This window comes from Hetaerina americana, unplaced genomic scaffold (assembly GCF_022747635.1).
Source record: "Hetaerina americana unplaced genomic scaffold, ioHetAmer1.1.p SCAF_1, whole genome shotgun sequence".
Classification (NCBI taxonomy): Eukaryota; Metazoa; Arthropoda; class Insecta; order Odonata; family Calopterygidae; genus Hetaerina; species Hetaerina americana.
Genome location: NW_027286069.1, coordinates 111,332,427 through 111,351,183, shown reverse-complemented (window position 1 = coordinate 111,351,183; position 18,757 = coordinate 111,332,427). Strand labels below are relative to the sequence as shown.

The window sequence follows — 18,757 nt, the reverse complement described above, 5'->3', positions numbered from 1 at the left end:
CAATTTTTAGGAACTCTTAACTTCTGTTCAAGAAGAGAATTCAAGTTTACTTTTATTTTGGATAGTTGTGTTTGATAAAAGAGCAGCCAAGTCCTCTTAGAATCATCTATTTTGACTGTAAAAAAACTGCCGTGCGATTCTGAAACTTTTGCACAGGTTTTCTTTATACAATAGCAGTTCTACTTGTACATAATTGTCGCATAATTCATTCGTGAAACATTGGCCTGAAGAATTGTTTGGGTTAAAATGCGTAAAGGGATGTTCCCGATTCTCGTTTCCTCTCCCTGGATGTTCACCATTCTTGTGTGTTCATGATGTAATAGCGATTTCAATGGTGAACCACTGTAATCGGGGTTGTTTCTTTGGGCCCAAATGTATCCTATTCTTTATCTTACTAACAAACATAACCGTAAAATCATTAAGGTGTGTGTTGGCATTGCTTTGAAAAAGTGCCATTTATGTAATGTGTTTGCCAATGAATTCAGATTTTTAAATAAAATGACAATAATTTATAAAAAGGATCAGACCTTTGGCCAGGTAAAGGGTATTGCATATCAGATGGGGTAATAGGTTAAAAATGGCATTTCAGCACAAGATTAAATCATGACTGCCTAATATATGTTGCAAAGCTACTTGCATTGAATCTGATACAATCTTGTGAAAGAGGAATTTGGCATTACCATGTTCCCCGATAATATTTTGCTCCCGGGTGTAGGCAGTGGGTAAAATGCTACTCACAAATGGGCATTTTTTAGCTCTTTTTGAAACTGGATATGTTAATGTAATGGGGTACCAAATAACAGAATCTTGACACCAGGCCCATGTTCCTGATCATTGGTGCAAGGGTTTCCCAACTGAGAGAAGCCAATCAAATGACCACACACCCTGTCTTCGGAGGGAACAATTTTGGTAGCTCTAGTAGCTTTGAAAGAAGTTAAGATTTCTATGCTCTTCTCTGGGTGAAAATTTCTGAATACAGTTGTGGAAACTGGAAGGTGTTACATTTTTGGCGGTAAATCAAGAGGAAAACATTTTAATTTCTTAAGAGGCAAGTTACTTTTAATAAGATTCATACTTAACTCAGTGCCAATTAATCAGTTCTTAATAGTAATGATCTACAGTTATTTTATACATAGAAAACCAATATGATATGCATGAGAGACTATTAATGAAAAATTGCTTCTGCCAGCAGTATGTTCTGAAATTGCAATACCAATACATCTATTGTAATGGTTGGTACTTTGATGAAAGTGACACCTGTTAAATTGTAACGCAACTTCTCCAGAAAATATTGTGGTTATTAACGGGCGAAAAAATTTTGTGCCTTGATAAAGTAATTCACTCCAAATGGCAGTGGTGCCTTAAACAAAAAGTTCTTCAGAAGGTCAGGCGGGGTTTAGAATGTCATCATATTAAAGAGAATATAAATTTAAAGGGTTGCTCTCTGAAAGGGGACATTCCATGGTTCGGTTTAAACAAATTCGATCTCTCCCGATACGATACTGCACCACTCGTCTTCATTGAAAAAGGGTGAAGTAGGGGAAACTCAAAGGTGGCAGGGCTTTAAGTCGGACGAGGGGGCAACCAGTGACACGGGCCTTGGCTTTACCATTATTGCATTGTGCAGGATAATTTGAGGTCGTATATTAACACGAAAGTTACTTGTTAGCACTAATGTATCATGATCCAAAAACACCTCCTACGGCTTACATGAATGTCTAAGCTATAGCCGCTGGCGAAACCACGAATTAACGCTGTATGCTAGTCCCTGTACGAGTCATTTGATTCACTAGGTGATTCAATCATTATGATCGAACCGGTCATGAACGACCTATCACTAGCTTATACTGTTGACGGAAAGAAAAAATTTATCTTTTAAACGGGAAGAGTTACCATTTCTGTTCTCATCCAATCATTAACTCGCTAATTTTTAATATTTAATAATTTTCTGCCCAAAAAGAGATTTTGATGTTCAATGACATAGTAGTTCTTACATAACCATGGTCACATAACTTAAGGAAATTAAAACTTTTTGCACGTTCCTAGGAGATATCGCTTTGGAACAGTAGGCTATTTACCGCCTTCCATCAAATGAGGTAGGCAAATTTCAATTGTAAATTATTGAAACAAGGTTAAATTTGATCTATGTTACAAAGGATTAGTTTCTTGCAAGTTGACTGTTGGTAAAACTGCTTTTAACAGCTGATAACTATCGTGGCGTTGAAGATAATAATTTGGTCTCCTTCTCACCGTTCGTTTTGAAATAAACATAGTAGGGAGTATGGTAAACAATGATAAATACATACTTTTCAATTGCTACAGTGTCTACGCCAGGCGCAGAGGAATACTAAAAATCGAGGACAGTTATTAATGACAACCGAAATGTGGGTGAAACCAAAGGAAATACTAATAAAGGGTTATTTGTGGTGAGTACTGTCATTCATTTTGTAATTCCTTAGCGTTAATGAGTTTTGGCCTCGCACATTTATATCATTCGTGGCGAAAAACAAACGGTATTTAGTTCTATTCAGTACTCGCAGAATTTTAATATTCAATAGTTAACTTCACCGAAGGAACTCAAAAACATCAGCGTAATAATGAGTGACATACTGCAACTCACTCAGCTAGAATTCCTTTCATTAATGTCATCCGTGATTAAGGACTTATATTTAGGTACTGATAAGATTTCCATATGTTAACCTTGTCATAATCCTTCGACGTTAAGTGTAGACATTTCGTTACAGCTTTTCTTTTGTGTTGAAACCAGCGAGAAACATCAAATCTTTGCCCGCAAATTCTAGTAACATGAAGTAAGATTGTTAATTATATTTTACCAGCGATACTAAACCTAATCGATGACGATACGTTCTTAATAAAAATGTCAGATTTTAGTAGAAATCTTGAATTCATTGCCATATGTGGGATAGAATTAGGTATTGATTGGCGGGGGTCATTACATAGATGTCGAGGCAAGTGTTCTGTGGTAATATACGCATTAATACAGTACATATAGTTTACCTTTAGGACTTTTCATTTTTGAAATGTAATTGCTTTTGACTAAAGATATGTTATTGATTTTATCAATTGTGCATCTTCCTGTTAGCTCATAAAAAAACAATCACTATCTATTAATACTTGGCGATATGCTCTGTACTATCGTGTAACACTTTAAAAACTTATCCCTGCCCATTTCCCCACATATTAAACAAATTTTGCTACTACTAAAGAGAGCTATTCGCTTTCTTGCTAAAATAAATAGATAGATTGATGTATCTATTCGCCATAAAATTATTCATAATTGTATATACCCCCACAGGACTGTAAACCTTTTTTTTAAGTATGGAATCATGTATTTAGTTTATATATATTAAAGGCTCTGACTCATGTGAAACTTAATCTAGAAACTTACCAATTAGGATCTCACATCCATAGCTACACAACAAGAGGTAAAGCGAATCTAAATACTACTTATTGTAGATTGTCATCAACTTACAACACATTTCTTAATGTGAACATATCACTGTGACTGTACCTGGTTACTTGATAACCCACTTTACTCATTGGATGAATTCTTTTGTGACAATCTTCATCATATGTAAGAACTTATGTTTATATATTAAGTAATATTTATATTGGTGACATTTATTATGGTTGTACCATTTTTCAAAAAGAATAGTGTTATTATTATTAACTGGGGACATTAATTTCTGTCATCTATAGCATTACTAATAAAAATCTTTTTCTTTCAGGATAGATGACGTATGTAGTCCACATTTCATATTGCAGAGACGCCGTGGCAACGAGCAGCCTTCAAGTTTCGAAGGAAACGAGAAGGATAAAGGGCATATAGGGACAGGTTCTTCTCTGTTAATTGGGACTTTTGATAGCATATTTGACACAAAACCTTTTCCTTATCGTATTCTCTATCATCCACCTCAATCAGAAGTATATCATGGTGAGTATAAAACTTTTGGGAAATATTTTTATAACAAAATTATATAGTTATATGGTAATAAATCATAGGACTAGCATAAAAATTGTACTGTAGGCACTGCAGTAATCTATAATGTATATTTGATAAATTCAATTTAATAAATATCAATTGATTCTCAATTTGGATTAATTATAATTAGTATCGAGACCAATGTGATTTTGTTTCTTGCTAAGCGTTGGGCTGGGGGATTGAGATGGTGTGGTGGCTATCATACTGGCTTCCTACCCAGAGGGCCTGGTTTGAAATCCTGGCGGTGTTGAATATTTTTCAGTGGTATCTCAATCCCTACTTGAGGTGCTTTGTGGAGAGCACTTTGAGTGAGTACGCCATCTGTCGGATGGGACGTTAAGCTGTGAACCCCTTGGCACCTTTCGTAAAGAGTAGGCTAATGCTGACGCCAGGTTTCTCTCCACCCTTCATCCTTTCTGATCCATCCCTAATGGCGCAAATGACTGCAGCTGTCGTTTGCCTCCCCTAAATACTGCTACTACTACTAGCTTAGGTCTGCTGCCACTTGGTTTCTAATTAAGGGCTTCTCCCTATTTTCAAAAAAGCCCCTTCATCTATGAATAGTCCCCGAAATGATTTGCAGTAACCCACTCCAAAACTTAATGGTCCATATTCTCTCCAATTTCTTCAGTGCTGGCCTTGGTTTGTTATGTACTATCAGTATATTTTGAGTTGTGGTGCTGAGAGGGGCTGTGCTGTGATCTTTAACAAGTGTTTCTCACTAACATTACCCCACCCCATCTCAGACTTCATTAAAGTTCATTTCGCTTGTGTTTGAATCAGCAGCCAGGGTGTAGTCTCATATCCTCCCTCCTACTCTGGCTGTATGAATTCTATAAATAAGTTGTTTTTGAAAAAAACGTTACTTTTTACTTGGCACTTATAGTTTGCTTTCAATAAAACTAAACTATTAGCTAACATCATTACATTGCAGTACCTTGGCTTTAATGATAATATTACATCCTAGCCAAGGTGAGTCATTTTTACACTTCAAATTTTTGTGTTGTGATGGCAGAGCTGTACTCTATCAGTATTGTCAACTTTGAATGAAAAGTGGGCTTATCTCTAGGATAAAATGCTTTTTGATAATTTTTGCTAATTTAGGTTAGATATAAATCTTTTACTTGGTGTAAAGGTCCCTTTTTATGAACCCAATTTAATTTCTTAAAATTTGCCTCTACAATGGGTGCTAGCCCTGCAGAAGATTGCATTAAAGATTGGCGGTGTTCATTAGTTAATTCATTTCACATCCATGGGCAAGACACCACAGAGGATAGGATTTGATTTGCAGTTGTCCAGCAGTTTGTTTTGATACTTCTTAACGCCAGAACCCCACCAGCCTTAATTTCATAGTATAGCACATGTTAAGTATATTGTTTGGAAATATCCACTATGGAAGCAGTAACCTAATGTAACAACATAACCACTTCATGGGGCTGCTGTCTCAAACCTCTCCTTAACATGTACTTTGATGTGACAATATAAACTCTGGTTTAAAACATGCTTAGGGACTTCCAGACTTAAGAAAGGGCTTGATTAAGAACCTTTTTCACCAAGTTTAAGGAATATATATGACCTAAATTTTTAAAATATACAACAAAATGGCATTTTCTTCAATCTTGTAGTCTGTTTTTCGTTCATTGTGAACAATACTGATACATTTTTGAAACATCATATTTCTTGAAACTATGGTGTTTTATTTAGAAGTATATATGAACTGTCAGACAGTCTAGTTTTATTGATACTTGGCAAAGCCATAGGTATATTATTTTGAAATAAAGCAGAGTACAAGAGTAAGGTAAAAGAGAATCAATTCTTCAAACTCACAGTTAGTTACCTCCCTTTCCAGCCCTACAGTTCAACATATAGTTACAGTATATCATGAGGGAGGTTGGAAAAATCAGTGCCAATATGAAATCTACTTAATTTTCTTGGAAAAAAAATATTTTATTTCCCAGAATATTCTCCTTTTAGGCTTATTCCTTGTATTCAATCTAATTTTTGTCAATGACTTCCTAAAATAGGGAGCTCCCTAATGCCATCTGCTGACCAATGAATTGAGGCACTTCGTTGCATAAAGCCCTCGCAGATCTTAGTGGAAATTACCTTTCCTTGATAGTTCAAGTGGTTAGAGCTTCGGCCCGGCAAGTTAAAGGATCTGTGGTTCAAGTCCTGGTGAAGGAAATATTTTTGCACTTGTGATCTGTTCGATTTTGCCTTCCCCACCTCTCCTGTGCTTGTGTTTTATGTGTGCTCCTCTCCCTTTTCCTTATATCTATTTCCATGTGAAAGAATATATGTATGTACAGATACGTGGTAGTCCAGGGGCTAGCGGTAGAGCATTGGACTACTGACTGAGGTCTTGGGTTCAATTCCCAGGCAAGCCTCTCTGGGCATCCTCAGCTGCACCCAAGCTATGGTACTTGGTTTATTTGTTCCTTACCCAAACTGATCATCCCCTGAGTAATCATTTGCCCTGCTCTCAATTCTTTTGTTGATGGGTTCATTACTGTGCTTATGGTTTATATAAATATATGAGTTCTACTCGTGTATACATATTTAAAATTATACATAAGTATTTTCAAAAATGAATCATTATTTACAATGAATTTATACCACAAAGCTATAGAGTGGAACTATATTGCATCTTTCTTGTAGTTTCACGAAGGTATGAATCTATACCAATCTGAAATTGAAATAAAATGGCATAACTAGGTAGCTCCATTAGAAATAGTATAGAAGTTTCTTTTTTATTCTTGAATGAAACGAAATAGATTGCTTAAATGATTTTTCCACTTCTCTGTGTTAATTACATAAGTATTTGGTTTTTTTATTTTGTGTTGAATTTGAATACATCGAACATATAATAAGATCTTTAGTATCCATTTTGCGGATTATATGTGGTGCCCTCTCTCACTTCCCAGCCCTGCAAAATTTTGTGACTTCTTAATCATAAAGATAATTGCATATGGAACTGCGATATGCTTTTTTAAAAGTACAAGTTGGAAAGTTGGAAACGCCTCGGCTTTCTTAAATGCTTTAATTTAACAAAATCAAAAGTTGTTAGAAGTTTGTAGTGCTTTGATTTGAAATTTTTAAGCTATCCTCTTTCCCATTATTGTTTCCCTCGCATTCATTTTAGCCCTCAGAATTCCATATTGCGCTTTAAGGTGAAATTAACAAAGTATTACTCCATGCAACAAACATACCATTATCTACCTACACTGCATCAATATAATCTGTATATCATATGATGAATATAAATCCTTTTTTAAAATTTATCCCTTGCCAGTCATTAGTTTTTTCCTGGTTCTCTGATTTTATGTAGCTTTCTGAGGAACATACGTTCTGCCATATTCACTTGATCCGATAGTTCTGTGTTCTCGCGAAACTACAATATTCCTCCACTCAATCATAAAATCAAAAAATGGAAAAAATTTCACTTTCCATGCTGGACAACTCACTCAATTATGCATAGGAAATAAAAGGGAAGAGTTTCCGTGTATGTCCATTTATACCATGACCATATTGTCCACGCATGTTTTGGTTGTCCGTGTTTTTTTAATATCTCTGCTCCATTATGCTTCAATTAGTACATGGATAATCTAGTGTTTACAGAATTACATGTTTCTGCAACTTTACATTATATACCACTGCTGCTGGTAAAGTGACTTTTGTGTTTGTAATAATCACAGCTCTTACATAAAGTTTTAGTGTTATGTGATTATATTTTTTGCTGAAAAATGGTTAAAAGCTGATAGTTTGTGAAAAAAATTCAATTGTGTTTCAATGTTTCAATATGTGAGTGCTAAGCGAATATTTATGGGGATTAGGATGATGGCTAATGTACTGGCTGTCCGTCGAGAGGGCCTGGGTTTGAATCCTGGAGATGGCAGATATTTTTCAGGGGTATCCCAATCCCTACTTGAGGTGCTTTGTGGAGAGCACTTAAAGTGAGTGTGCCATCCATCAGATGGGACATTCAACTGCTGACCCCTTGGCAACTTTTGGTATGAGTAGGCTAATGCCAACGCCGGGTTTCTTTCCACACTTCCTCTTTTCCCATCCATCTCTAATGGTGCAAATGACCTTAGATGTCGGTCGCCTCGCCTAAAACTACTACTACTACCACAAATATATATTTTCAAATGTTATATTGGATTTAGGTTCTTAAACCAAATGAAATATTGTTTTACTATTATAAGTTATTGATTTGTACTGTTTTTACGTGTTACTCTTACTTCTAGTGGTTTCCAATTGCTTCACGTTAGAGGAGGTGAACAGGGACTGGAAATGGCTGGAGTGCCATGTATCTCCCACTCTGGAATCCTTGGACACTGCCGAGGAAGCCACAGATTTTGTTCTCTGCAAGATCAACTCTCTTCTTGCCGGGACTCTTGCCAGTCATCCTGACAACATTGCTTCTGCAGCCATCATGTCAGCTAAAGGTACCAAAAGAAATTATTTGTGAAGGTAGAAAAAGATAACTGGGCAGTGAGAAAAACACCCATTCCCCTCGGGAAAATTGTTCTATCTAAGCCTTGTGCATGACTTGCAGTGTGGAGTGTTACATTATTGGTACAATCAAAAAAGCTATATTTTTGCTTTTGATATTGTGATTCATATTTTCAGATGCCCGTCAAAGCAAGGAACTTGGGCATGAAGCAATTTGAGTTAAGACTAATTTAAGGTGAATATTAAATGTTTAGAAACACTATATCGATGTGTGCTGTGTTCTTAGAAAGACAACATAAGAATCATTATAAATGACTTTCCTATCAAAACATTTCTAGAATTACCATATTTTCCCATTGATAATGCGCACCTAGAATTTTGTAGTCATCATGAATTTGTATAGATGCGGCGTGCCCAGGACTTCGTAGTTATCTTGAAGGTGTATTGATTCCGCGCATCTGTATATACGTGTGCATATGTATAAAATGGAATGCAATTAGAAAGGCATGCTTCCAGACTAATTTATTTTTGCAAGACTCTTCTTTAAATTATTGTGTGCATAGGTATGTAAATGTTTGAACTTTTTCAATTTTCATTACATAACTCACATTGTCATTTTTTCCATCATCTGAACATTTTTGTATAGATAATGCGCGCGTTATCGATGGGAAAATATGGTAAATTTATTCATAAAAAAGGGGATATAGGCTGTGTAAATATTTACTACCCAGTATCGTTATTGTCTAGATTGTCTAATATATCTGAGACTCTATTGAGAGATAGGAATATGAATTATGTAATTTAAATTAACTTCTTAAACATGGAACAATATGGATGACTAGAAGGAAAGAGCATAAATAATGCTCCATTGTGTTTTTTGAGAAAATTAATTGCCACTGGTGCCTTAATAATAATAATAATAATTTTTATTGGTTCCTATAAGACATGTTTTTAACACTTATAGAACACGTCACATTGTCTGCTCATATTCTTTGCAGATACCACAGCATGGATGAAACAGAGTCGGCATATTCTCAAAATCAAAATGTAAATTTACTGAGTAAAATCCAAAACAAGAACCTGAAGCGTAATATCATAAAATCTACATTTTTACCTTATTGTCAGATATACTGTGATCATACACAAACATTTTGTAGTCATCGAGCCTTACCTTTGAAGGATAAACTTCTTTAATTTTTATCTCACTATATGTCTTCAATAATGCAGATGATTTGGGATTGCATTAAAAATATTTGGGTATCTTTACAGTAATTCTATCACCATCAAAATTACTGAAATAATTTAGAATATCACACTTAAACCTTTCTTGTTTACATTTACTTTAATCCATCTTCAATATTTTGAACTTGTTTATGTGGTAATTTTTCATTACTAAGTCATACTACATAAGGCTTACTTAGATATGATGTTTCTCCCTGCAATATATATGTTCTTTAATCATATTCATTTGAGTCTTCAAGTCATTCAACATCATCATTTTTTGTGTGAATGCACACACTACTTTATATGAGCCTTTTTTCCTAGTTGTTTCCCTAAACAATTTAGCCAAGCCTCATCCGATTCAACTATATATGTACAAAGTTACAAGTTATATAATATGTCCATAATGCATACCAAATTCTTTATATTACATATCTGGTAACATACTTTATATAACCTTTCATATAGCTTTTTAAGGAAATGCTCTCTTCACTTCAATGCTAGGTGTTTTATGCCGAAAAATCTCTTATTATATTAAGTTGAAAATTCTAAGTATGATTGTTTCCCTTGTTTTTATATTACATAAAGTAGACCTGTATTACGTAAGATATTAACCTGTGTAACTCGAACATAAATGTCCATACATCAGTGATCAAATAGGTTACCACTGTGGTATACCAAAGAAATCAAATATTGAAAAACACAAGTCACTCACAAAATCTTCATTGCCTTATTCAATATGGAAAAAGGTGTTATATCTATTTATGATATTACTTACTCCCCCTACCTTACTCCCCTCTTGGGGCCAGACAATATAAGTTGAAAAATGTTGATGTATGATACCTGGTGATGATGCGCAGCATGGAAACCATGGTCGTGGAATATTAAATCTTTATTGTGGAAGTGTAAAGTTTCTTTTTTACCCTCATTATTTATAATAGTATAAAATTGAAAGGGTGGTAATTAGAGTAACTCTGGATAATCAATGGTATTCAACAAATAATGTCAAAATAATAGATGAATAGATTTGGGAACTCGTGACTGTGCAGACCCAGTTAATTACCTAACAAATCACATACGGGAACACAATGTTTCACAAGTTCTTCAAGACTTATTTCAAAGTGGTTACTTACATCCCACATTCATAAGTATGTTGTTTTGTAGATTTATTCTAAACATGAACATTTTGTTTCATGCATTACTTCTCCGATTTTGCTCAAATGACAACTGCGAATGAAAGTGCAGTATTTGCAATAAAAAATTTAAGAGCTAAATGCTGAACTTAACTAAGCCTCTGCCACATGTAACATATGTATCACTAAAAAAATTAATAATTACATTGCATTGATAAAATAGAGAAGTTCAGCTCGGACAGTATCATACTGCAGGTAAATGAACTCCACAGGTGGTAAGCTGTTTGTGATAGCCCTCTATATCTATGCATATAAAAGGTCTATCTATTAAATATGCAAACCGAGGCCGTAAAAACTTTATTTTGCTAAATTTAGTCTACATCAGTTTTGTCCCCTTCAAGGTACTCTCCATTCGTTGCTATGCATTTATTCCTTCTTCTTTCCCACTGTATAAAGCAGCCTTGTGCAAGTCTTCGGCAGTTAGGCTTTTTAGTTTTCTCATCATTTCTTGCTTTATTGTGTCCACATGTTCCCAGTGATTTCCCCTCATCACATTTTTGCATTTTGGGAGTAGGAAAACATCGCAGGGGATGATATCTGGCGAATAAGGAGGATGATCAAGGATGGTTATTGAATTTTTTGCCAGAAACTGGCGAACAACACTCAATGCTGAATGTGCAGGTACATTGTTATGTGAAAGGATCGATCCATCACGTTCGGTTAAAGTAGTGTGCACTGTAGATTTTCCTAAATTCAGTTCATCAGCTTTCATTCGAACAGTTTTTCAACCACTGGTAAGGATAAGGGACCGCACCCAATCAATGTTGTTGTCAACACAGGTGATTGAAGGTCATTCTGGTCTTGCATGGAGTGGCATCTTGTCTGCCATCTTTAAAATACTTAATCCACATGAAAACGAATGTTTTCTTCAGAGCATTTTCACCGCAAACAGCTGTCAACATTTCAGTAATTTCTTGATAACTTTTACTGCACTTCAACAAAAAACTTGATAATGAATAACTGATCGTAGCACTTTTCCACTTGATAAAAATATTTTTATTTACGACCGGGTTTCGATGTATTACATCATCATCAGATCCAACAGCCAACATCCCAGGCGACATCAGGTCCAACAGGACCTGATGATGATGTAATACATCGAAACCTGGTCGTAAATAAAAATATTTTTATCAAGTGGAAAAGTGCTACGATCAGTTATTCATTATGTTCGACTTCCACCACATCACGCCTGAAGCTACTCATAAAACTTGATGTTGATTTGTTTCTCTGTGATTTCGTCAATTTCCATTTTTGACGAATATTGCAAAACAAGGGCAACAGAAACTAACATAACTGGCACCATACACACAGCTCGACGATCCGCCAAGCACAGATGGATCATTGGGTCTGAGGCAACTAGCGCCGCTAGTGGGTGGGGTTATAGTGCACGTCGTGGCCGGCAGATTGCATCAGTTCGCGCATTTATTGCACAGACCTCGTATAGTCAATTGCCACCTGACATAAAAACACCAAAAAAATAAACTAATGGTTTTCCTATTAGAAAAAAGCTATTATAATGTAAAGGACTTTCTGGAAGGGTCTTCTGGTCATTGTAGAATCTGGTTGCCTTATTATATTCCTCGTTCATTTTTCTTTTTGCCCATTCATGATAAATGAGTTGTCCTATATTTTACCATAATAAAACCGGTGGACCAAATAATATTATTATTAGTAATGTGGTATGGAATTTGTTCAGATTAAAATCATTTCTGCCATAATAATGCGTGGATTTTGGAAGGTTAATCTTGGGATCTTCTGTTTCAGTTGGCATGCTTAAAAATCTATGGATAGTGAAGAAATTCAAGCTTAAATGATCAATTATTGTAGAGATAACATTTCTAAATGGAAAAATTGCTAATTTTCACCATTGAAATGGAATTTGTTCAGATTAAAATCATTTCTGCCATAATAATGCGTGGATTTTGGAAGGTTAATCTTGGGATCTTCTGTTTCAGTTGGCATGCTTAAAAATCTATGGATAGTGAAGAAATTCAAGCTTAAATGATCAATTATTGTAGAGGTAACATTTCTAAATGGAAAAATTGCTAATTTTCACCATTGAAATACTAAGTTATTGATCTCACAAAAATGTAGTGCCTTTATGCTGATTTTTTTATGTACATATTACCTATGTGCTTGACTATCTATTGAATGAATGTGTGTATCTTTTTTCTTTTATTGGTAGATGATGCTTCAGAGGCTTTCCAGTTATCTTCATACAAGTTTCATAAGCTTTTTAATATTCCCCCTGATGAGAAGTTAGTGAGTTATTACTCATGTAGGTAAGTAGGAATTGTGATGATTTTTATTTTGTTCATACTCCTCAAAGCATTATCAATGTTATGATTTCAGTCTGTGAAAATTGTCACTGTATATTAAAATTGCATAAATTGTATCAAAATGTGTTGCCAACAATATGTCACTAGTTTATTTTAGCCTTACCCATGTGCCCCTGTAGCCTTGGGCTTATTGAAAATATTTTGGCTTGTTGTACAGAGACTAATTTACTAGACAGTCTGATGAACCAAGTTTGGCACTTGAAAATTTTTATAATGATTATGTTAAGTCAACTTTTCTAAGTAATCTAATCAAAGATAATAGAGCATGCTCTAAAATTTGTCAGTCTACCATCAGGATCCATTGTAAAATGTTGGGAGAATTTTGGGAGAGCATTCTTTGACTTTGAATGCTTCATTGCTGCCTTTTTTTATGAATTTGGAATGGTTTACTTTGAACAGTTGTTAACCCGTTTATTTTTTTTTTTATATTTGTACTTTTCGTTTGTCTGATAAGTTAGCGGGGTGTTTGAAATTAATGGAGGGATATTTGAGAAAAAGGTTGGTGGTGGAATTGTGGTTCTTGAAGATAGGGTAGAGGTTATTTTAGGATGGATCTTGGAGAGTCTATGCCAGGGAAGTATATGGTACAATTAACATTATGCCTATTGTCTTCAGAATGCTTATTGATTTTGCGTAGTTTACTCTGCTATGATGTCTAGGTCTATGAAACATGCAAATACTTCCTGGATATACTCTGTTTCTTTCTGCTTGTGTCCTCATCATTACTATAGCATGGTCCAGTACCCATTCTCTTTCTAAACCCAAACTCTTCTTATACTATGTGCAAGTTCATCTGCAAATATTTTTAGAAAAATCTATCCAGGCACCTGCTACCCAGTCAAACAGCTCTTAATGGCCATTTTTCAGCAGAACTGCCAGTTGCTTAACACAGTTTTCCAGTAGGAATTATGCGATGACCTATGCCAGAGAGGCACCGCATAAAATTGCGAAATAAAAAAAATGCATGATCCAATGGTAAACAGAAAGCTTTCTATATTTATAACTGAATAAAACTATAGTAATTTTGCTCTTATGCAAGTGCTACACAAACATTATTTTTTCTGAAAACAATGCTTCAAAATGCCATGGTTACTACTACTAAGGCAAGTGTCGGGAACTAGTTTGTTATTATTATGTGATAATGTATCGTGCATCATGATGTTGTCATTGCAATTGGACTTTTCATTTTTCTATATATTGAAGACTTTTTGTAGCAATTTTCTGTCAATATACAGGGTCGCACCCAAAAGTGGTAGGACTGATTTTTTTACAAGAATTTTATTGACGATATACTTACATTGACTTAATAATCTTCAAAGTATGCGCCTTGAGCTGCTACACACTTAGTATAACGTTGCTCCCATTCCCCGTACGCCCGCTGGAAATTTTCTTTGGGGATGCCGTTGATGACCCTCGTCGAAGCCTCTTGAATGGCCTTTATCGAGTCAAAACGTCATCCCTTGAGCTGTCTTTTCATCAGGGGGAAGAAGAAGAAGTCAGGTGGGGCCAGATCGGGAGAATAGGGCGGGTGCAGCAACGTGGCAACGCCGTATTTGGCCAGGAGCTGTCTGACGACGAGCGTGCCATGGCACGGTGCGTTGTCATAATGAATCACCCAGCAGTTTGCGATGGCCGGTCGGGCTCTTTTTACGCGTTCTCAGAGGCGGGTGAGCACCTGCACGTAAAAGTTCCTCACAGCACAGCAGTGTCCTCACTCTGTCCACATTCGTGTCGGTTCTTGCCGTCGACGGCTGTCCGGAGCGATGGTCGTCTTCAACGAGCTCCCTACCCTCTTTAAACAACTTGTGCCACTCAAATACTGTGGAACGGCTTAAGGCAGTGTCCCCATAAGCCTGCTTGATCATATCGAGGGTCTCAGTTGCCGTCTTCCCGAGTTTCACACAAAACTTCACGGAATAACGTTGCTCTGAATTCAGATTCATTTTGTTTTTCGACGCGGACAAAAAACTTGCTTCACTAAAAACGGTGTCCTCACTCAACGACAGCCCGCAGGCAACTGAGGTTGGTGTCGGTCTGTTGCTAAGAGCCCCCTCCACCTTACCCTGCCAGGTAGACCCCCCTCCACCGCTCTGTTCGCGCCAGAGAAAATCAGTCCTACCACTTTTGGGTGCGACCCTGTATTTGCTTTATTTTCATCAAAGTTCTTGAAATCAGAAAATTTCATCAATTGGTTTTGATATTCAATGTATGACAGATGTAACCAATGGTATATGCTAGATTTTGTGAATAATTTCATGTGTGATCTATATTTGTTTTACACCTAAACTGGATGCAGTTCAGTTTTGGTGAAGTGGAAGTCAGCTTTCTCCTCTCTCACTATTTTTCTCTCTCTCCTTGAAGTTACTTGAAGAATCGTGTCCCTTGGCAGGGCTGGCTGTATTTCTCACAGGTTCACTTGTGCTTCCATTCCAAAATCTTTGGAATGAGTACCAGACTGTGCCTGCCATGGATTGAGGTTTTGGCCGTAGAGAACACAAATTCATCTTTTTCACTAATTAATGGGATACTTGTGAGGACCAAAAGGGAGGAGGTAAGTCTCTTATAAGGTTCATTCAATACTAAAAGTGCTGAAATTCCCTCATACTTAAACGTACTGCCTGTGATCATTTTGGCTATTAAATGTTTTATTCTAATATTTGTCATATAATTAACAAATTTGAACATGGTATGTAATATTTTGTGATAATATTTTACTCTCAGAAAATATTATAAATGTTTAAACTACTTTACCTGCCTCTATTTCATAGTTGTCTTAGCAATATTAAAATGATATAAATGCACAAATGTGTGGCCAATTCCTTGCTTGTAATTAAAAAAGGCATCTTGATTTAAAAATATGTTTCATTCCCTTTGGGTGTTTGTACCTAACATTGAAACAATTTTCTGTGCCTTGTAACTGAAGTACTAGGTGCTGACCTTTGCTCTGATGATATGACATTTTTTTTGATTTGGTGTACTCCTCATTTGTCTCCAATAATGTTTTTTTAAAACTTTTCTGCAAGGGAAAAATACACGGAAAAGATATCGCTCTAGCATTGAGTCCTGAATTTAAGACTATGTCCAACAAATATAATAATATAATATTTTCTGGGAGACTGTCGTTGGGCAGGCTACACTTGTTATTTTCCTGTTATCAGAATCCTCTGGAATATTTTCCAAGATTATTCGGGTCTCCCACCGGGTCCACGTTCGTAGGTTTGCCGACGTTTCGATGGCCGAGTCGTCCATCGTCTTCAGGGCATGTCGTTACTCAGGTATTTGGCCGCCTTATATAGTTTGGTCGGGAGTTCAGGTCACGTCTGATTGGTCGGACGCTTTCCGCCTCTTGTTTTCCTTGATGTTCCTCAAAATGGGTTTCCACGCGTTACTGAGGGAGTATCCGCTGTCTCGGTTAATGGATTTGTTTTCGAGCCGGATCGCTATTGCTTCCTTAGTCAATCTTTCCCAAAATTTCTCTTCTCGGCAAAGGACCCTTGTCTCCTCCCACCGAATGCTATGGTCGGAGATGATGCTGTGCTCTGCAATGGCCGACTTCTCAGGTTGGCACAGTCTGAGATGTCTCCGGTGTTCTTTTAACCTTGTAGCAATGGTCCTTCCGGTCTCTCCCACGTAGACTTGGCCGCACTCGCAGGGTATTCGGTATACTCCAGGGGTCATGAGGCCACAGGGGTCCTTTGCCCTTACTAATTCGTCCCTGAGTTTGTTACAGGGACGGAAGTAGGTGTCGATGTTGTACCTCTTCAGTATTCTCGTGACCTTGCCCGAGACCGTGGAGACAAAGGGTAGACCCGCCCTTGCCAGTGGTTTTGGTTCGGCTTCCTTCGGTGTGGAGGCCCGAGGCTTGACGGTCCTTTTAAGGGCCAAGGCGATTTCTCTCTCGCTGTAGCCATTTTGCCTGAAAGTCTTCTTAAGGTGCAGCAGCTCCTGACCCCTGTGGCCTCATGACCCCTGGAGTATACCGAATACCCTGCGAGTGCGGCCAAGTCTACGTGGGAGAGACCGGAAGGACCATTGCTACAAGGTTAAAAGAACACCGGAGACATCTCAGACTGTGCCAACCTGAGAAGTCGGCCATTGCAGAGCACAGCATCATCTCCGACCATAGCATTCGGTGGGAGGAGACAAGGGTCCTTTGCCGAGAAGAGAAATTTTGGGAAAGATTGACTAAGGAAGCAATAGCGATCCGGCTCGAAAACAAATCCATTAACCGAGACAGCGAAACACAGACAGACAGGAAAACAAGAGGCGGAAAGCGTCCGACCAATCAGACGTGACCTGAACTCCCGACCAAACTATATAAGGCGGCCAAATACCTGAGTAACGACATGCCCTGAAGACGATGGACGACTCGGCCATCGAAACGTCGGCAAACCTACGAACGTGGACCCGGTGGGAGACCCGAATAATCTTGGAAAACATTATTCGCCGGGAAAGTACCAGATCATTCTTCCTCTGGAATATTGTTTAAAATCCATACATCCTGCATTTATAAATTCGTTGTGTATCATTCTTTGTTAAGAGGGCAGAAACTAATACTTCATAAAGAGCATTAAACTATCTCAGGAAAACTTGTGACTCAATAAACTGTACTACAGTTTGTGGGCGGCATGCGACATTTCATCAATTGAATATTGGATAATTGCAATTTTAAAATCTGTGTTTTATATTAATTCTAAGAAATATATCACAAAATATGGGATTTCAAAAAACCTGCGCCAAAACTTAGTAAGAACTAGGAATGCTGGACACGAGCCTAAAAATATGAGCCTCATTCTTTACAATTAATTACGCGGCAATGTGAGGGACCTCAGCAAAATTTCCCTTTTTAAGAACACCCTTTGTGAATATCTCTTAAAATACATATTTTTCTCTATTGATGAATATCTTTAATGCTAATTTGCAACTACCATATTTTCTGTGCATGCCCTATATGTGTGCATAAAAATCCTTTGGTAAATAAATGATTGATTGTTAGATACTACTTTAAATTTGTTGTTGATAGTGTCTCTTTCATTTTTTTATTCCTGGCAGCACTCATTTAGAATGTTTCTCCACCATTCCGAGACATTGGGTTTGATGCAGCAGTTGGCCAACTTGGCTGCAGTTGGCATGATAAAAAGGGAGCAGTCAATTTCACTCCGCGACGTGGCTTCATCCCCAACAGCCCAAGGAGCTGCCTCTCTGGCGGATGGATTGGTTGAGGACAAAGAGCTGCTCTTTAAATTCAGGTGCTTGCACATTCACTCTCGGGGCACACTTGGATTCCTTGAGGGCATGAAAAGAAACGTTGGCAATAGATCCTGTTAGGAGCCAGATTAGAAAGATGCAAACATAGTCATATTTACATTATTTTTGTCTTTTTGCAGTCACCAATTAATATCAGTGTTTTTTGTGAATACACGAACTTTGTAAATAAATCGCAGCTTCACTTTTGGAAACATTTCAATGGAAGAGTGAAATGTTATGTAAAGTAATGAGTTGTCCCCAAGTCATTACATCCTCTTATGCTGTGCCTATATACGTCA

At 36.9% G+C, this 18,757-nt stretch overlaps 1 protein-coding gene across 1 annotated transcript in view; it reads left to right on the top strand.

Annotated features, from left to right (window-relative positions):
* Nucleotides 1-1,870: 1,870 nt before the first annotated feature.
* Tbc1d8-9 (TBC1 domain family member 8/9) overlaps nt 1,871-18,757 on the top strand; it is a 59,871-nt gene continuing 42,984 nt past the window's right edge. Inside the window, exons 1-7 of the mRNA XM_071594534.1 lie at nt 1,871-2,096; nt 2,323-2,426; nt 3,750-3,955; nt 8,251-8,451; nt 13,058-13,154; nt 15,573-15,762; nt 18,264-18,460. Coding sequence (XP_071450635.1) covers nt 2,371-2,426; nt 3,750-3,955; nt 8,251-8,451; nt 13,058-13,154; nt 15,573-15,762; nt 18,264-18,460 — 947 coding nt within the window. The 5' untranslated portion in view covers nt 1,871-2,096; nt 2,323-2,370. The remainder of the gene's footprint in view (nt 2,097-2,322; nt 2,427-3,749; nt 3,956-8,250; nt 8,452-13,057; nt 13,155-15,572; nt 15,763-18,263; nt 18,461-18,757) is intronic.